The 22176-nt window shown below is 32.0% G+C and overlaps 1 protein-coding gene across 1 annotated transcript in view; it reads left to right on the top strand.

Moving 5' to 3' along the window:
* LRRIQ3 (leucine rich repeats and IQ motif containing 3) overlaps nucleotides 1-22176 on the top strand; it is a 219604-nt gene that overhangs the window by 132995 nt on the left and 64433 nt on the right. Inside the window, exon 7 of the mRNA XM_007469660.1 lies at nucleotides 19106-19214. Within this exon, the coding sequence (XP_007469722.1) occupies nucleotides 19106-19214 (109 nt within the window). The remainder of the gene's footprint in view (nucleotides 1-19105; nucleotides 19215-22176) is intronic.

Consider the following 22176-nt stretch of genomic DNA (forward strand, 5'->3'; position numbering starts at 1 on the left):
AAAAAAAAAAAAAAAAAAAAAGGTAACATTTCATGATCTAGCAACCTATAAGTTAAAATATAAAATATGCCCTCCACATACACAGTATATAAGGTGGCATAGAAACAGAATAATCATAATTAAAATTTCCCATTTGGAAAAGGGGAGTAAGAAGCAGAGTTGTCACTGGCCCCATAGCAGTTACCAAATCTATCTGACAGGAATAGTGAAAACTTTCTTCTTTCACAGTAGTGTAGGCACATCTGGAAATTCTTTGGATCTTCTCTGTGAAAAGATTTTATCTGTCCATAATCATTTACGGTCACATCTGAAGTGGACTTCAGAGTATTTGTCCCTCTTGAGTGTAGAACAGTTTTATAGCCTTGAAAGATTTCAGGGCCTTTGGGTTGCTTTAGAGACTGAAAAACCACAGGCATTTTCAGGCCAGACTTTAATTTCTTTGGCAACACATTTCCTTCAAAAACTTCGTAGCCTTCTAACTTACCTGGTTTCAGTAAGTTTTATGGTTAGGTAACTACAATGATCTTGTCTAAACATAGCTTATAATCCTGCAGACTCTGTTCTTTTACTTACTGGCTTTTGTTCTCGACTCTTTTTTCTCTTTTTTCAAATTAATATGATCTACCATGGTTGGACTCTCTGAAACAAAAGGCTTTGGAGGGAAGGGAAAATTCTTCATCTTATCTTTGCCTATAGACATTTATACCTCCGGATATCAATATTTCCACTTTGAAGCCCCTATTGAAAATGCTTCAATTTGAGGAATAGAGCTGTTGACATTTTCATCTATCCAAGGCTTCAATTACTATAATCTCAGTAAACTTAAATTGCAGATTCCAGATTAGAATACATGCCTTATAAAAGTTGTATTCTATTTCCGTCTCTGATTCATGCTGGCTAGCTATAGCCAGATTTATTTTTCTCATAAGACTTAAAGCTACCAAGGGGGAAAGGGGTGGGTGGGTGAGATGAATTAGGAGATTAGGGTTGACATATATGCAATGTTGATACCACATATAAAATAAATAACTAATGAGAACCCACTGTATAGCACAGGGAACTCTACTCAGTGCTCTGTGGTGGCCTAAATAAGAAGGAAATCCAAAAAATAGGGGATATATGTATATGTACAGCTGATTCACTTTGCTGTATCGTAGAAACTAACACAACATTGTAAAGCAACTATACTCCAATAAAAATTTTAAAAAAAAGAAAGCTACAGGTAACATCTAACTCTTAAATTCAGATTTTGTTATATAATTTCCTCTAACGTCATAGCCTCATTCAGCATATAGTCTGCCTTTCAAAGTGGAAATGTCTTGAAGCCATAATAACAGAGCTCATGAGCTCGTCAGCCTGCAGTATCTTGAGTCCTTACCACCTGTTATGCAATATCCTGTACTAAGATAGTGCTGTATATTATACCTTTTATTTGTAGCATCCACCTCCAACTACCACATTGGTGTCAATTTAAATTAGATTCAGCTCTGAGTAACAGATTCAAAATGTTACTAACTTAAACAAAGTAGTAGTTTGTTCTCTCATATAAAACTCTAGAAGTAAACAGTTTAGGACTGATATGATGACACCATTCCATAAAATATTTAGTGACTCATACTCTTTTTATCTTATGCTTCTCTGTGCATACCCTCCATTCAGAGATCATTTCAAGATCCAAAATGACTGCCCTTGTTCAGCCAGCATATGTACTCCTCAGCTATCAAGGAAGAGGGAGTGAGGAGACTTGTAGATGTTTTTCAAGTAAAGTTCCTAAATGATGCCTCACATTATATCTTTGGCCAGAATTCAGTCACATTGTTACATTAAACTACAAGGAAATCTTAAAATATGTAGCTTTTATTTTGTGCAGAAATGTATCCAGACAAAAATCAAGGATTCTTTTATGAAAGTGAAGGAGAACCAATATTGGGGAACAAATAGCCACCTTTCCTACAAGGCAGATATAGAATACAAATGGAAAAGAAGGTAGAAAATAAGAAGTAAAGAAAGGAAGTATTTAATAAATGTAGACTATTATGATGCAATATTATGAAATAAAATTAATACTTAAATGTCAGATGACATGCAGCTTTCCATCTGAATTAATATATTCACCTGACACAGTTAAAGAAAAGCTAAGTTCCATTGATGTCAAAAATCTTGTAATAGGATGTTTACTATTTATTACTAATGAACTTGCATTCTCTATGATTCTTCTTTTCTCTTCTACATATTTCATTTTTTGGTTACTCCATGATTCTTTCTGAAATTTTTATTCAGCTTCTCCTCCAGTTCAGTAATTCTCTTGTTAGCTGTGTCTAATCTGTCATTGGATCATCTATTTTTGTTCCTAATTGATATAGATTTATTCTTCAGATTTCTAAGGCTTTTTTGGTTCTTTTCCAAACTTTCCTTTTTACTTTTTACATTTTCTTTTTTTGTTTTTTTTGTAGCTATGTCAAACTTGACTTTTCTGTTTTAAAACATAGCAAACAGAGTAACTCTATAGTCTGCATCAATTAATTTCAGTAACTTGGGTCTTTTGTACTGCTCACTATATTTGAAATGTTATTTGTGGGAATTTTGGACTCTTGAATGAAAATACTTTCCTCCAGATAATATTTTCATTGCTGTCACCAAGTGCCACCAATACTGGGCCACCTGAAAGTTCAAAATTTGGGATTTTATGAATTATGAAGCTTTCATTTTAGTTTAGGGCTGTTCACTTATATTTCATCATGTAGCCCTTTGAGTTCCCAGTTGAATGTGGACAGCATCCTCTCCTTGAGTGGACATGGGCTTTGATATTTGACTCCTGACCTCCTGAGCCACCAAACCTGTACTTTAGTTTAAAAGTTGTTTCTTCCTGATATCCAGGTAGTCTGAGAACAAAAGCTGCTTTGAGTGCTGGGCTTACTCGCTGGTGTCTTGCCTTCCCGAATTTCTTGATAAATCTTTCCTGTTTTTCAAAAGACTTAAAAATTCTTTCATCTGGCATTTATAAACTTCAGAATTGGCCCAAATTTCTATTCTACCAATTGTGGATGCATCTTGACTCTCCATGTTTCCCTTCTGTTATTAAATAACTAGTACAGTTTTCTTTTGACCTGATAACCATCCTCTTTTTTTTCAAGTATGTTTTAAATTTCAAATCTGATTTACTTTATGTTGATTTTATAATTTAAAGTGTTAAATTTATTTGTTAGTGTTTCTTCTTCCTATCACTGCCATAAGAGTCTGTATGTTGTACATTACTTCTTTTTTCTAAAATTTATTTTTCTATTTTATTTTTACTTTTGGCTGCATTGGGTCTTTGTTGCTGTGTGTGGGCTTTCTCTAGTTGTGGCGAGCGGGGGCTACTCTTTGTTGCAGTGCATGGGCTTCCCATTGCAGTGGCTTCTCTTGTTGTGGAGCATGGGCTCTAGGCACGTGGGCTTCAGTAGTTGTGACTCACAGGCTCTAGCGTGCAGTCTCAGTAGTTGTGGTACACGGGCTTAGTTGCTCCATGGCATATGGGATCTTCCTGGAAGAGGGCTTGAACCTGTGTCCCCTGCACTGGCAGGCAGATTCTTAACCACTGTGTCACCAGGGGAGCCCATGTATGTTGTACATTACTTCTTGATATTGAGCAACTATTCTGTATTTGGGGGAATAAGTACCTAATAATTGTCAGCACTCTTTTTTTTTTACAGGTGAATTCTAATAGCATTTTACCTCAGTTTAAAAAAAAATGGCTTTGTAGGTTTCTGTTTCTGTTCTAAGTAATATAACTTGAAACTTGATTCATTATGACTTTGTAAATGCCACTAAATTATTTGTATTTAGGATTCAAAAAGAAATAAAACATATTAAAATTCTATTAATAAAGTCAAAGAAAAAAACATTAAAATTCTATTAATAAATTCAAAGGTTCTGAAAGTGTTATATGTTTAATTTTTGATAAATGTGTTGTTTTACACAGTTTAGTTATTTTATGCTTCAGTTTTAGCAAATGCTAAAAAAAAATTCTGCATGTCTATTTGGCTTTTTGTTTACATTGTTGAATTATCATGAATAACAATGCTTTTTAGTTTTTTGAAAACTTGAAAACTAAATCACCTGGAAAATCAGGTCTCTTTCTATTATATTTATTATTTTTTGGTACTTCACATTTTTGACATTTCATTAGAATTCTGACAAGCACTACCAAAACTGTATTGTTAACTTCACAATATTTTTTGTAACATCTTTACTGAGATATAACTTACATAACACAAAATTCATCCTTCTTAAGTACATAATTCAGTGATTTTTAGTCTTTTTACAAACTTTTGCAACCATTATCACTATCTAATTCCAGAACATTTTCATCAACCCCAACAGAAATCCCATACATATTAGCAGTATTCCCAACAGACCTTAACAACGATTAAGATATTTTCTATCTCTATGAGTGTGCCTATTCTGGGCATTTAATATAACTGGAAGATAAAATATGTGGTCTTTTGTGTATGGCTTCTGTCACTTAGCATATTTTTAGGATTTATCCATGTTGTAACATGTATAAGTCCTTTATTCATTTTTATAACTGAATAATATTTCACTGTATGAATATACCATACTTTAAGATCCATTTATTACTTGGGTTGCTTCCAATTTATGACTGTTATTAATAATTCTGCTATGAACATCCATGTACAAATATTTGTGTAGACATACTTTTCAGTTTTATTGTGTATATATCTAGTAGTGAAATAACAGGATGATATGGTAATTCTGTTTAACTTTTTGGGGAACTGCCAAACTGTTTTCCACAGCAGCTGTGCCATTTTGCATTTACATCATCAATGTATGAGAGTCCTAATTTCTTCAAATCCTCACCAACACTTATTATCTTCTGTATTTTTAATTATAGCCATCATAGTGAGTATGAAGTGGTACTTCACTGTGGTTTAGATTTGCATTTCCCTAGTGAGTAATAATGCTGAGAATATTTTCATATATTTATTGGCCATTTGTATATCTTCCTTGGAGAGCTATCTATTCAAGAATCGTTTGATCATTTTATAATAAGTTGTCTTTTTATTGTTGAATTATAAAAACTCCTTATATATTTTGATACAAGTCTCTTGTCATACATATCATTTGAAAACATTTTCCCGTTTTGTGGGTTGTCTGTTCACTTTCTTGATGGTAAATTTTTAATTTTGATGAAATTCAATTTACATGGGTATTTTTGTCACACATTTTTCTTATGACATCTAAGAAATCATTTTCTAAACCAGTGTCTCAAAGATTTATTTTTATGGTTTTTTCTAAGAGTTTTATAAATTTAGCTCCTAAATTTAGGCATATGAGTCATTTTGCACTAATCTTTATATAGTATGAGATAGAGGTTCAAAATCGTTCTTTTTTATTGGATATCCAGTTGTCTAGCACCATTTTTTTTTTTTTGAAAAATAAAGAAAGAAAAAAAAAACCCTCATCCTCCTCCTATTGAATTATCTTGGTACCCTTGTGAGAACTTGATTGACCATATGTAAAGATTTATTTATGGACTCTATTCCATTGATCTGTATATCTATCCCCCACAATCATTTTGCCATTCCAGAATTTTTATTATTTAAATAATATGCTACTGAAAAAAAAGCCCAATATCTTAAGAATCTCTAGCAATGTAGTTTAACTATTGTGTTATACTTTAGATTTAAATCTGTTATCCTCGAATTTGTGTTTGATGTCATCATACTCAAATTCAAAGATAAATCAACATGCAAGCAAACTCCTCTCATGTGCACAAATGATATATTATTTACCTCCAAATTTTTGAAAAGTTTGCAGTTTTAAGACTCATGGATGGATAGATAATTTGATGTGGAGATAAAGTTTCTAAGAGTTGACAAGTGGAAAGTATATTCAAAGACCTTAGAGACAATTGATTTTTCCATCCATAGAACATTTATTTATCCCATTGATAGACCACATGGTATATTGCAAATTTCGTGGCCTTCATAATCACAAAATCAACTTTGCCTGCATACTTTAAACGTAATAGATATATAGTGGCATAAATTTATACATATAAATAGGTATCAATATAACTATTTTTGATATGAGTGTTAAAACTTGGTTTTATTTTTTTATTAATTTTTATTGGAGTATATTTGCTTTACAGTGTTTTGTTAGTTTCTGCTGTACAGCAAAGTGAATCAGTTATACATATACATATATCCACTCTTTTTTAGATTCCCTTCCCGTTTAGGTCACCATAGAGCATAAATTTCAAGTACTCTGCTCTAACTTCAGTGTTCAGCATACTATGGGAAAATCAAGAAGAGTGGAAATTTTCATTCTTTCAGAATTTGTTGTTCAGATGAGGTAACAGAATAATGACCAACACATCTATATAAATAAGCACCAAATATGTGATGGAACATATAAAAAAATGAATGTCAAAAAAGAAAAGATCAAGGGTCAGACTGAAAAAAAAAACTATATGAACAAAGTTGTGGAGGTGAAAATTAGCTTTGCAAATGTGTGAATGGGAAAGAAACTATGAGAGGAATTGTGGAAACTGAAGTTGGATAGGGCCGTTAATGGACATTTTAATTTTCACTTGAGTGTTTAAAATGATTATTTAGCAAGAAAAATTCTCTCTATACATTTTAATACCATAAGCACAGTTACATACCTGTCAAATTACTAAGAATTAACAAGTTACATTTGCTATTCAACTTTGTGTAGAATAATGGGCAATCAGATGTTAGGATGATTATCTAATTTTTTTATTTATGATGTAAAGGAGAGAGTAAAGAGTGAAAATTTATAGCTATTAGCCTTAATTTTTCTATGTATTAAAATGTCACAGATAGAGGACAAGAGAATGTAGGAAGGTTTCCCAAGGCTAGATGAAACAGCATAATAGAGACCATAGATTCTAGTAGTTTATGGGCATTTTATAATTTTGTGTCAGTTTATCTTTTAACTGTTTCTTGCTTACTATTCTGTTGTACACAGTACACGTCAGCTGGTTCAGTGTCTTCACCTTTCTCTTCAGTCTCCTGTTTGCCAAATGTTTTCCTTATGCAAATTAAGCATTATCTATTTACTTCACATCTGCCTAATTCATGTTCCCAGTTTCTTCAATATGCTTTCCAGTGAGCTCAACCTTCTGATAATATTTACATTTAAAAAAGTATCATGCAAATTGGAACTTTAACATGCATTTTATCTTGCAGTTCATGAGAAATGATATATTAATTAAAGCAAAACTGGTTAGGCTAAGAAAGAATTTGGACTTGGCCATTGGAGCAGTACAGGAAACAGAATGGTTATAGTGCTAGGAACTAACAAAGGAGGGTCAGTCTGGTAAGTAGCTTTATATCCAGTGAGCTCTATTCACTGTCCACATGGCTAGCAGCAAGTGACCAACTAATATGAAAAGTTGAGCAACATTGAAATTGGGTCAGGTTGAGAAAGAAAGCTGGTATTAATGAAGTCTGTTATTGAGTATCAAAGCCTAGACACTGTGCTCAATGACTGTTTTAAAAAGAAAACTGGTACTAAAGACTGGATTGCTAGAATGGAGGCTTGGGAAATGGTCCAAGGCAGATGTCAAGGTAGAACTGGGAACATTTCAAAGGCACAACAGAGTGGTGAAGGCATCAGAATGACACAAAATACTAATTACCATAATTATGTGTTATGCTATGAACAAAGGTAAATTAATAGGGAACTCCAAGTATTAGTCTGGAGACTAGTCTTATTGTCTTATAGACTTAGTCTTATTATCTCCCATCATAGTTAGGTCCTAGAATTGGAAGGAGAATGGAGTCTGTATGTTGGAGATTTAGTAGCTCCAAAGGAGGGAAAAGATGATTACAGAAATAGAGCATTATATCTTGCCAGCAGCTTTTCCTTCAGAAAAGAACCATTACTGCATGCTATGAAAGATTCTAGTATGAGAATTAAGCTCGGTAGAATTAACTATATTTGATCTTGGCTGCTATGAATCAGTTAGCCAGTTACTGAGAGCAAAATCTCTTCTTTTTCAGCAATAGGGCTAATATATAAAAGCATTGCTATGTGTTCCCTCCAATTCATCTTCATTCCAGTACATTGCCTTCTTTTTACAATTACACCATCAAACCGTCTCCATCTCAAAGTAGGCACTAAAATGCCTTTGTTCATTCACCTTAAATTAAGCTTTTGGTGCCAAGGCCAAAACCTCCTTCCTGGAATCTCATCTTTACTTCCTTTTGTTTAAGAATGAGATTATTCCTACAATTGTACCTCTTTATTTCTCTCTTCAGCTTGCAGCATTAAATAAAAGGATAAAGTCCCTGATATCATCCAGAACAAAGATTTCTTCTTTTTTAATGTTAGAGGAAATTAGTTTCTCTTAGTTGGAATATTGTTACTAGTATTTGTCTTACGCATATTTCTATTTAAATTTATTTATACCATACTGTATTATGTAAATGTCTTAACTCTAGGAATATAAGCCACTTTATGGCAGGTTGTAATTTAGTTGTTTTGCCACCTTCTACCTAGCATAGTCATATGCACATAGGAGGCACTCAACAAATATTTACTGATTTAAAATACTATTCATTGCATTTACAAGAAGTATAATCCAAACTCTACTTATACTTTTTGAGTCATAATTTATAACTCATGGAGTCATTTTAGTATATTTTCTGAAAATATTAATCCACTGTGCTAGTATGAAAAGAGTAGGTAATAGAATTCTGCTTATCTTTGAGATCTTTGTATGGGAGCAGGAAGAATTAAGGTTATCATTGAAAGAAGATAGATTAAAATAAGATGCAAGACAAAAGTAAAATACAGAGTTCAAAAGGATCTTACAAAGTTATGAACTATGCAGGTAAAACAGATTTTCTTGCTGGTCCTGTTACACTAGAACTTAGAACACCTTTCAGAGATAGAGAAGGAAAAGGGATTACCATACTGTGGTAATAAGAATAAAACTCATTATTCTGGAAATGCTATAGGCTAATGATATAAACAAACTAAATTATATAGATAAATTAATTAATAGCAGATCCTTAATTGGATATTAAAGTAAATGAAAATGTTTTTGCTGGATAGCCTTAACTGTTCACAGTGTTTCTTTTTGCTACTATTACAGGTGGGATATTTGATTTAGGGGCAATTGATCTGACATACTATACCAAGTCATTCTTTTCCCTAAATCTTAGGAATGCTGATGTAATTTTGAAAATGCTAGTTCAGAAACAGCACTAGAATTTTATACAAGATCCACATGTTTTTAAATTGGTGTATAATCTTTATGTGAGAAATTGTGTATATTTTCAATTACTAAATATTTATAGGAAATGCATACACTCATTTCATAAGAAAAATCTTAGGGGAGAGAAGAGGTAGAAGAATATTTTAAAATTATGCCTTTCCTTTTTAGTTTTAAGTTTTGAGTTCATTGAAATGTGAAAAACCTATCATTCATATTTTTAGGTTTCTTGCTATCACATAGAGAGCCATGATTATTAGAGTTCATGAGCACTGAAAAGCAAATCTGGAGCTCACTGTCCTCAAGGCAAAATATAATGTTTGCTAATTATCGTTAGCTAATGGTACACCTCAAGAGTTTAACTGTATTTTTTTCCATCTTTAAACTTTATTACTGTATTTTTCTTCAGGATAAAAAAAAATTATGGGTCAATTTTCACTGAAGTGGGCTGGATTTATGTATTCACCTCTCATCAGTGTCAAAAAGAATTGTGCCCATCATTCCCTGGACAACAGGATGAAAACCTGTCCCTGATTGGACACTAGGGATATCAGCTGTAAACACAAGATAAGTGTAAGGTTGAAAAGAGAAATACACTTAATAATTCATCCAAGCCAGCATAATTTAACGATTTGAAACTTGCATAAAACTGTTCACAAAATTATTTACTTCCTCATGCGAGAAAGCTAATATTACCATTTTTAAGTCCAGTGAAATGTACCAGCATAAAAAAAATTTGCTTTGCAAAGACTGCTAATGCAAAACTTTTCAAGCTTTCCATCTTTTTAAATAAAAATATAATAAAATGACCATTCTTTACCACTTACTTAAAATGAATTTTCATTTATTCAAGGTAAGAGAGAGTGGCTATTTCAATGTATTTTAATATTGTCTAAGCCTTGAGTGACAAAGATTTGTGTACTATGACTCACCTAGAAATTGACAGTATTGAATTTTCACAAAACAAATTTAGGTACCATGACATGGAAAATATTAATTATTGAATCATATTGCTGCTCTCTGATCTATTTAAGATAATTTTAGAGATATTTCATCTAAGCATGGGTTTCGGTGATTATATCCACCTAGAAAGCCTGTAGAGACTCACAATAAATTGCAGGCATTTCTTTATGTATAAGTTTTTGTTTAACAAAATATAAGGATTCTGACAATACCTACTTTATTAGCTTAAGAACTGAAAATAAGCCTGTTTGCATTTGAAAGTTTGGTAACTACAGTTTTGAGTCATTTTATCCAGCCTCAGGAATGTTGGACTTCATGTAAATAATAAACATTTGGACCATGGCAGAAATATTTCCAATAAGAGCAGTAGGGATGAGGTTGTTTAGGAAGCTGTGCTGGATACATTGTGAAGTTGGACAGACTGTGATTTGTACTGAGGCTGTAGAACTTGCAGGCTGGCAACTCAGGGTCAGGTAAAGCACTTTATTGAACATCTCTATCTATCTATCTCCTGAGTGTGTGTACATATACTGTTTTATATACACACACATATGTATTTATATATATTATATAATCTATTTTTTGCTCAAAACAGTCCCTGCAGTTCCTGAAATATATGTATCATTTGGAGGGAAGAAGTATAATTATACGGCATTAGAAAGAGTTGTTTTAGTCCTTAGTCTAGTAATAAGAGCTTGTATGAAGCAACATTTACAAATATTCTGAATTCCGCAAATGAGTATATTACTCCCAGTTGCAGAAGGCTAAATCCTCAATTTTAGAAAATATTATCCAAGTAATTGTTACTGAGTCAATAGTTTATAAGTATGTATTTATAAAGCATATTTAAGTTGGTTATAATATGCTTTACTTTAGAAACATGATTATATATATGGCTACTATGTTAATTTATTGAGATGTTTTCTTTATGGTAATATAAACCTCTCTTCGGATTCTAAACCAATTTAAACCATAAACTTTCTAAAATGCTAGATCTGCTTAAGATGTGTAGGTTAGAGATCAACCTAAACATCATAAAATATTGGAGGTCTCTTTGTTCTTTTCTCCTCTTCTCATGAATATAAACATTGTTCAAATATACCTAGAAATATAGATTCTTGAGCTGTATATTTTATTGCTAAGGGAAAAAGGGTTTTTTTTCCTAGAAAATTCTATTTCACTGCCCATCATTAAATTTTATACCAGCATGTGAGTGGTCTCATTTGGGGATTACTTAAGCAGTGTTAACTTATATTACTAATACATACTATATCCCTTTCATTTAAAAATGATTAGATTAAAAAATATTTATTTACTAAATAATTTACTAAATATTATTTTAATCAATTGAGTTAACATTTGAGGTTTAATAAAATGCACATTTTATCAGGAATGTGTTTAGCATTCAACCTGTGCTTTCTACTATGTTTTTCTCACTTTCAATGTCTTTATCTTGCTTCTCATGTTTTCTATATCTATATAGAAGGTTAATCATTAAATTATGCCCTATTTTGAGAAGTACAGAATTTAAATATTCACAAAATAATAACTTTGTACCTATGCCTAACATGGTGTCATGGATATAGCTGGCACTCAATACATATTTGTTGAAAAAAACTAATCAAATGTCTCAATCCTTTTTTGTTATTTGTGAGTTGATACTGCAACAGAGATTGAAGAATCCAGTCAAAGTGGTGCAGGGATATTGAGATAAGTAAACCATGGCCCCAGTCCTCAGAGAGAATAATTTCTTCTAAGGATGAAAAATGTACTTAACTATTATATAAGGTAGAACACAATAAGTGCTTGAAAGTTATGAACAAAATTATATCAATTATGTAGAATTACACTCTTTTTAAAATGTGATCCTTAGGCAAACAAGATACAGAATTATTTTCAATTATTACTATGTAATATGTTGTCTATTAGACAATGTAAAAATATATTTTTAAAAGAATTATGAATAGAATTGCATTGTCATATAAATAGTAATCAAATACATTTCTGGAGAGATTTTTCAAAGAAATATAAACTTGTATACTCCGAAATTTCCTTATGCCCTTTACTTTCATTACTCTGCCTACTATCAATTATTACTATTCGTGAACTACTGTTGTGTTCTCTGAACTTGAAATTGTAACTTAGTCTAAACTCTGGAAGTTTGCAGCATCTCTTTTTTACTGGGTTTGACAACCACTACTACTAAGCAGTTGCTGTATCACCAGTGTCATATAGCAAAGAGTGAGCCTCAATGATTTACTCATTGGCACCTCTAATCTTGGTGAGGATAGAACTTAGACTTTAATCATTCTTAAACTGAGGGAGCATATCTTCCTATAATGCTTTTTTCCCACATGTTCTTTAACTGGACAATTGCAACAAAATACAATTTCAGCCATCCTCATTTCCCGTGGATACTTTTTTGTATAGAAGAGAAATGTCACATTTCTTTCTATATCTACTAGGTTTCTCCTGTATTTGTTTATCCAGGTCATCCTTTGTGAATTCTCTTCCCCACATATCAAGAATATTATCACTTCACTTCTAGTCTTCATTGTTAAGATAAAGTAAGATTGGGATCAAATACAAGGTAGTAGCAATTTTTCAAATATCAGTTAAACCTGCCAGTTGCTTAAAGGGGACTATCTTAAAAAGTAACGTTTTCCTCATAAAATTTTTATCTTAAACCATGCCCCTTCCTCCATGGTTTTTCCTGTTAACTAGCACTTATTCTTTAAAGCAGAGATCAAGTGGACCTTGCAATACATGGATCACTGTACATTAGCCTCCCCTCTGGTGAAGGCTTTGCTTGCTAAGTTAATGAGAGGGTGTGTAGTCAAACACTAGAGCTAACAGGTTTTCATTCAGACATAAAAGAACAACATTTTTTAGTTTCACTTTTAGCATACTCCTAAAGTTATCTCTTTGAGTATTATTTAGAAGACCTAAGATCTGGATTAGCACTTTTAAAGATGATGTCTTGGCTGAGAAGAGGAAAGGCAACAGAAACAAGAACAAAAACAACAAATGGGGTAGGATACCAAGGGGCTGGTGTCTTGGCTGTGATTCTAAAGAGGTTTTTGGAATCATCCTTGAAATGGAGACTACTTACAATGAATAATATATAATATAGACAAAACAAATGCTTGCTCGGGTATAGGATAATATAGATAGTACAGGGATAAATAGATAACATAACAATGAGTCTCTGTTAACAATATGCTTTGATCAAAGACTTATAATTTCCTTTAAAGTCAAAAGACTCTGATTTGTATAATCTATAATGTGAAAACAAAACCAAACAATCTTCAGAACACTAACTAGCCTAAGTTGAGAAACTCAAACCACTAAGGGTTGAAAAGGAATCTTGATTTTCAAAGACAGAAAATTTGACATAAATTATTTACCCTTGGTCTAGAAAGGAGTTTGAGGAAATTGTTACCACTGTCACCACTCCTTAGTATTAAATGATAAATTATCATTTCTCTTTGGAGAATTAAATATCTACTCCAGTCATCCATCTGATATTTTACAACCATGTACGTGTTTGGTTTGTCAATTACAGGAAGATCCATAGATCCTCAGTTAATCTATTCCAATTTTCAGTAGTACTCTGAGAATTTTTTTTCTCATTATGATTGAATGATATTTAATCATATACAGATTATCTCTCCCTATTTCCATACCTCTTATAGATGATTTTTTCTTAGCTTCTCCACTCAATACCATCAAAGAAGAGTTCTTTCATTGTCATTGTGATGTAGGTAGATAGAGACATGTGCCTGAATAAATACATAATTATTCATATCAGATGGTTATGTTTATGCTTTTTTGTGGGTATTGAGAAATGATAAAGTAAAAGATGCTTCAGAAAATTTAAAGAATCCGTGTTGATGTACATGATAAAGAGCTTAGAAGAAGGGGATAGGATAATTGTAAAGGGTTGCTCAGTGAAATGCTTTGGAGTAACCATACAGTATGAAAAATATCAGGAATGAAAGAATAGAATATTGAAAAGTGTTACTTGGGGTAGAGTCCTTTAAAAAATATAAGGTAGGAATTTATTTTAAAATTATGTCTAGTTGTTAGACGCTTTCCAACAAATGAAGTTTATATTATATTATTTTATGTTAGCCAAAGTTCCTAAACCTTCACTCATTCCTTCTAGCACTTCTCTTTGGTACTATTCATTCAACATGTAACAAATAATTATTGAGTATCTGCTGAGTGCCAGGGGCCATTCCTGGCTTTGAGTAAACAAGATAAGCAAAGTCCTTAGCCCCTTGTGGACTAGATTCTAAGGAAAAAGAGAAAAACAAACAAAACAAAACAAGATGTAACCCTAGTAAACAAACAAATAAAATTGTGATAAATGTTATGAATTAAATATATAAGGTTCTGAAATAGGGAATAATAGGAGGATGCCCACTTCTCATAGGATTGTCACAGAATGTTTTTATCTGAGAAGATAATATTTACAATTAAGACCTAAAGGATGGGAAGCTAGCCATGCAAAGTATAGGAAGGAGAGTGTTCTAGGCAGAGGGAAGAGCTTACACAAGGATCTGAGGTGTGAAATAACTTGTTTTAGTTGAGTTGGGTTCAAGGGACTGAATGAAATCCAGTGTGGCAGGAGTATAGTGAACAAAGTTGAGTAGCACAAGATGTGTTTGATTCTGTAGTCAAGGGCCATATTTTGCTGGGTTTTTGTACCTCATAGTAAGGACTGAGCACCTTGGACAGCCATTATGGGATTTTAAAGCTAAAGAGAAACATGATCATATTTACCTTTTGACAAATATAAATATATCTTGTAACAGCTAGGGTTAAGGCAGAGACCAATAGGAAGCTATTTCTGTTTGGAAGGGATGATTATAGCTTACACTAGAGAAGTAAAATGAAAACAGAGAGAAGTGAACAGATTTGAAATAGATTCAGGAGGTAGAATTGCCAAGATTTGCTGATGACTTAGATAAAGTGTTTCAGAAAAAGGATAAAGTAGAGATGAAATCCTAAATTTTTATGGTTTGAATAAGATAATGGTACATTTTACAAGATGAAGATGGCAGTTGGAGGATGTGAGAAGCCCGGATCTCTTTGTTATCTCTTCTCTACACTAGATTTATACGTGGCTTATTTACATAGGGCTTACTTTAAAAATAATTCAGTCGGTAGGCTCCTTTCTTTTCATGTTCCAGGTTATTTATACTCATCTGAAAATATGTTTCCCTGACCTGAAACAGTACTTCAGCTATGGTTCAGAAATGAAAATGGTAAGATTGCCATTTCCCTCATTCTAGATGGAATGCTTATACAGCATAAAGTCATCACACAATAGACTTTTAATTTACCCTTAACTAAAATATTTTTTATCATTCATGTTTTTAAATCATATTATTGTAGTGATTAAATTCATTTTGCCCAACTGTAATATTTATTCCTATTAATATTCATCTATTCAATTTGATCCATTGCTCCAGTCTATTGAATATCTTTTAAATTTGTCCAGAATTAACTGATTTTGTTATTTACCACCCCCTTTGAAAATTTGATAAGCATTTTCTTTATATGTTTATTCACATCATTCATATAACTATTGATCAGCACAGGGCTAAGAACATGTCCACATATCATGACATTAGAGATCTCCCTTCAGGTTGGCATCATTTTATTAATCCTTACTGTTTTCCATGTGATAACTCAACATTTTTGATCTCCACCTAATCATACTGTCTTTCAATAAGTATTGAAAGTGTTTATCAAACATGTTGCTGAAATGCAGGTTTATCATATCAAGGATATTGGAACCTGAATTAATTCTGATCCTGTTAAAAATAAAATTATATCTGATGTAATTTGTTTATTTTCAATATATATTGCTCCTTGGTGATTATTTCTTTTCTAAATGCTACCAAAAATCCTTTAAATGTTTTCCTAAATTATTGAAGACCAGTGTTAAATTTAAGGCACTTTAGTTAATAGAATTTCCTTTCTGTTATTGAAAACAAGATATTAGATTTTCTCCAGTGTTGTCATAACTTGTTTTCTCTGTCATTTTGAAGATCAATCAATAAATGGGCACATCCTTTCTTTTTTTTCTTACAGTACATAAAACAAACATCCCATTTTCTTTATGATGGCAGCTTGTATAATCCTCAGTTCATTTAGGGCTTTAGAAACTCTGATCATTTTTTTATAGATTTGTTTCACTATCACATGTGCACCATTTGTCATGGTTCTTCTTTTATAAAAGCCAAGGAAGGGAAAGTTATTTTAAATGATGACAAACAATGATATGTGGATAGTATATAAAAAAGGCTAAGTGGGCAAACTAAAGAAAATATATTTCTAAAAGGAACTAGCTAGCTATTGATTTGACTTGTAGGCTTTTAAATTTCATGATTCTGAAAATTAACTTTATTTGTGATAGAGTCTGGATACTCAGATTTGACAGATAGATATATACCTTTAAAAAATTTTCCTTATTCTTTCGGGGGTGTAAAGAAATAAGTACTAGTGGAAACAGAATTGTTGAACATATCCTTTCATCCCACTTTCATTATTTTCTCATGAGGAGAATATAAGTGTAAGATCTAGAGCACAGAAAGGGTCCATTTCTATGATTGAAGTAGAATTTGAGGTGATTTTTTTAACATATGATGAATTGCATTGTCAGGAGGGAAAGACAGAGAGTAGTTACCAAAATAGAGCAAAATTCATAGAGTAAGAAGATATAAAAATGATATGGCCTGAAGAAGATTGATGGACAAATCTGAGGTTGAAAAAGCATTTAGAACTGATTGTTACAGATTTGATTGCAAAACAGTGGTCTACATTTTTTGTCATATTTTAATAGTAAGATTTGAGCCCAAATGAAAATAGAAACAGCATTATTTAAAATAGTCATGTTTTGATAGTGTATTATTATATTTATTCTTGACAACCTTAAAAAATTTTTCTAAATATAGAGAGAATAGGTTAACTCAAAAGTAGCTATTTATTTGTCTTTCTAGCAAAAAGTAATATTTTTTTTCATGTAAAGACTGAAAATAGTGTTGTGTAAGAGTTATAGTAAAGGATTTTTTAGAGAGGAATAAAAAGATTCATTCCAGGATGAGATAATACCTAGTACCTATCATGAGCATTAAAAAAATTCTTGCACAATGAGTCACTGCATAGAGACTATGTTTTCAAAAAATCAGTTAAAGGACATTACATATAAAATTTAAAAGATAAAAATAAGCTCAAGGATATTTAATTAAATATATCTGTGTTATATGGTGTAGGAATTTGGGCATAAAATTGTAAGTACAGGAGACTAGGACACATATCCAAGTGTTTCTTCTAAATTGTAGAGTAAAGGAGGTTTGGATAAGTGGACAGTCAAGGCAGGGGAAATATGAAAAAAATTATCTGTTTAAAAATTCTATCAGCTATCACGTTAGAGAATTTTTGTGACTTTTTCTCCCCTTGGATGAAGGTAATGCTATTCACTACAACTAGAAATAAGTATTAATAGGTTTAGAGGAAAGATATGACTTCAAATCTCTTGAGTATGTTGTGTCTGTGAGATTTTCCAGGGCGAAAGAACACAGCTCATGGTGGTTATGAGTATTACATAAATTAATATCTATAAAGAGCTTAAAATAATGGCAAATGGTAAGCACTGTACAAGTATTCCATAAACAAATATACAGAACCAAGCACCTCAGAAAAGAGATCTATCTGAGAGTATATATTTGTGAATCTTCAGAATTTAGACCAGTGGTTCTCATCGAAGAAAGCATAATATCCTGGGAAAGTTTTTCCAAATACAAACATATGTCCCTTCCCAAGATTCTGATTTTTTTATTTCCTATAGCAGACTGTTAGTTGCCTACAAATATCTGTTCTTCTCTTCTTTCTTGGTAACAGACCCACCATTTTACTCCAGGAAGTAAAGTACCTAGCTAAAAGCCTTCATTTCTTACCCTCTCCTTTTTAGCTGTGGGAGGTCAGTGAGTTATGAACAGAAATTATTGGAAGGGCCTCTGGGAAAGTTCCTTAAGACACATGGCCTGTGCCCTTTTGTCATTTTATCCTTTCCTCCATCTTGCTGACTGAAATATAGACATGGTGTTTGATGCTCTAGTAGCTATCTTGACTCATGAGTAAATCTTGAGGCTGGAAGCCATATAGATGATGCAGTAAGATAGAGATGATACATTTTGAAAGAGCCTGGATTCTTTATTGACCTGGTTCCTCTGTATCAATCCTGAATGGTCTGTGAAGAGAAAGAGAGATAACACAGTATCAATTATTAAAACATCCCCAACCAGTTTACAGACATTGTATAGTTTACATCTGACAGTGCCTCTGCTTTACACAAAGCTTCTTATCAATATTCTACTTATTATCCCTTCCACACATATCTGATCCATTTGTACTTTTAAGGCCTGTGATATTTCTGCCCCCATTTATTTCTACCTATTTTACTATCCTTTAGTATTCTGTAAAATAATTTTGTCCCTCCTTTCTTACTCTGAATCTTCCATCAGGCTTCCTGGGCAACATTATCTTGCTTCTCTTTGTTTATTCCTTATTTCTCCTCCCCTCTGATTCCTTTTGTCATGGCACCCTCCTGAAAGGTCCCCCTTCCCCTCAATTTCCCTTAGAACATTGTCCAAAGTATATCATTAACTCTTAATAGAAAGATAATTTATCAGAATCATACATAATGGAACTCTTTTCATCTTTTCTTAACTCTGCCTACCTCACAGGATTTTGCTGTTGTTTTTTAAATAAAAGTCAATTATGATAATGTGTTATAATACATGTGAGGGTTCTTTGAGAACTCTAAAACATATATGAGATATTATCATTTTTGTCATTGCTTTTATTTTGTTTCCACAGAGTATACATTCTCCTGTTGATTTAAAATATTCTAGTGAACAGAGAAAACATGTTTCTTCTATTTTATATGAATTAAAAACAGGAAAACCAAGACATCTCATTCAAAAAGGTTAGTTATATGAATTTAAAATTATATTTAATGAACATATTTTGATGAAGAATAATTAAATTTGTTAGACGTTGGGCATGTTAATTTTGAACTATAAATACGACTCCATGAAATACATGTTGAGACTTCTAGATAAAATATTCATATCTCTTTCAATAGTTTATAAATATATATATGCAGAAAGTTGTTTCATGGATATGAAAGACCTGATTTTGAGTAGAAGTTAAGAATTAGGAGAAATAAGTATTAGCAAGAACCATACTGAATTGATAGTTTTGTTACCATATGGCTGTGCCAGTATGTTACCTCCTTCAGGAAATCTGTCAAGTATCAGATTAATTAATATAAATTATTTCAGTTAAAATGATATTAAATGTTATTCAGGCTTTGAAGATAATTATTTTTTGTACACAAAAATACATTTTATTGTTAATAAAATTTTGGTCATCATATGTGTACCTGTTTTTATTTTGTTTTTGCAGAATTTCTTCTGATAAAATCTGTTATGATCAGATGACATTCTTTTCTTTACCTCTGTCTTTCACAGAAGAATCATAAAAAGAGTTATGTAAAATAATTTGAAGTTCTTAAAATTTTATCAAGGTTTCTCTTAAACCTTTTAAACATTATTTTGATAAGAACACTTAGGATGAGGCCTATGCTCTTAACAGATTTTTAAGTGCACAATACAGTATTGTTAGCTATAAGCACAGTGTTGTACAGCAGATCTCTAGGACTTTTCCATCTTGTAAAACTGGAATTTTATAATCTTTAAACAGCAATTTCCCATTTTCCCCTCCCTCCATCCTTTTAATTCTGAAATATTTTATTTTTTTTCCTTTTTAAAAATTCATGGTAGTGTCTTTATCCTTATTGATTTTTTGTTTTTTTTCTTCTGTGTATGTGAACTGGTCAAACTCTACCAGATCCTCATTTGTCAGGCTTTGTTATTTCCTCACTTCTTTATGAGATTCATGTACTTTATATATTTCCTAAAGCTCTGCATCTTTTATTTAAAAGTAATTTTATTTTAATCCAGTTATTGAACTCCTAGGTTTATAAACCAAAATGAAATGAAGGAAAAATAATAGTCCCATGTTCCATACCTCCCCACTCACTCTTCTTGCTACCCCAAGAAAATAATCATTTAATAATGATTAATGACTATTCTGTTATTTACTTTTATATTTCCAAGTAATATGCTTATTCTGCTAAAAATTTCTTTTTCAATTTTAGATATTATATACAATTTCTACTGTGAAAGATAGAGGTTTAATTATCTTATAAATCCTCCCTAATACACACTTTTAACATGTCCCCTCCTCTTTTCTCCCAATAGAATTATATTATCACTATTTCGGGGTTAATTAATTTTTATTATTTTTATTATTAAGGCTAAGTACTACTCACAGCTGAATCACACAATATATTAGGCTCTGTTTGCTTTCTTATACTATTTTTTTTAAACTTGTTTGGAAACCTCATAAGAGTCAAACCTCCACTTATCACCAAGCACACCCACATATATCTATTTTCAAGATACTTCTGCTTGAGCCCTCAATTTGCTGATCAGGACTGCTTGCTTTCTAAACTTGTTCTTAACTGCTGTCATCTTGGTACATCACTTCAATTGTGATTCCGAGAATTCATTTGTTTCTATGCTGTGTTGTGACCCTTGTTTCCAGGATTCTATATCTTGTTCTTTCTTGGTTTATTTTCTTAAGTTAATGCAGTGCTTTCTTCTATTAGTTTACTGAGAAATTATATATAGGAGGTAAATTTTTTAAAACCTTAAAAATCTAAACATGTCTTTATGCTACATTTATGTTTGATTGATGATTTAACTGTGTAGAACCTTCAGAATTTTCTCAGAATTATTTTATTGTCTTCTAGCTTCCAGTGTTTCCTTTGAGAAGTCCATTGCCATTCAGTTCTCAGTCTGATGTGTGTGAACTTCTGTTCATTGTTTTTCTCTTCTGACTAGAAACTTTCAGCATTTTATCTTTGTACTAGGTGTTCTGCAATTTCACAGTGATTTGGCTCAGATATTTTTTTGTTTGCTTGTGTAGATTTTCTTTCAATTCAATTTATTGTGGCTTTTTAATCTGAAATTTTATATCCCTCATTTATGTATGTTTCTCTTTTATTATTTTGACGGTAAATATATGTAACACAGAACATACCATTTTAACCATCTTAACTGTACATTAAGCATATTTATATTCTTGTGTAACCTTCATGACCATCCATTTGCAGAACCTTTTCATATGCTTCAACTGAAACACTATACCCATTAAACAATGACTCCCAATTCTCCCCTCCTCCCAGCTCTTGGAAATCACCATTCTACTTTCTGTTTCTAGAATTCCTGTGGGTATGATTACTATGGGTATCTCATAAAAGCAGAATTATACAGTATTTGTCCTTTTGTGACTGGATTATTTTAGTTAGCATAAGGTCGTAAAAGTTCATCCATGTTGTAACATCTAAGAATTTTTTCTTTTTAAGGTTGAATAATATTCCATTATAAGTACCACATTTTTATCCATTCATTTGTCAATTGACACTTGGGTTGCTTCTACATTTCAGCTATTGTGAATAATGCTGCTATGACATGGGTGTACAGATATCTCTTTGAGACCCTACTTTCAGTTGTTTTGTGTGTATACCCAGAGGTGGAACTTCTGGATCATATGATAATTTTATTTTACTTTTTTGAGGAACTACCATACTTTTTTCCACAGTGGCTATAACATTCTACATTCTCAATAATAGTGCACAAGAATTCGAATTTCTCCACAAACTGACCAACACTGGTTATTTTGTGCTGTTGTTGTCGTTCTGTTATTATTGTTGTAGTAGTGGTAGCCATCCTAGTGGCTATGAGGTCATATTTCATGGTGGTTTTGATTTGCCTTTCCATAATCATTAGTGATGTTGAGCATCTTTTTCTCTTTTTTAA

This window comes from Lipotes vexillifer, unplaced genomic scaffold, assembly GCF_000442215.2.
Source record: "Lipotes vexillifer unplaced genomic scaffold, Lipotes_vexillifer_v1.1 scaffold908, whole genome shotgun sequence".
Taxonomy (NCBI): Eukaryota; Metazoa; Chordata; class Mammalia; order Artiodactyla; family Lipotidae; genus Lipotes; species Lipotes vexillifer.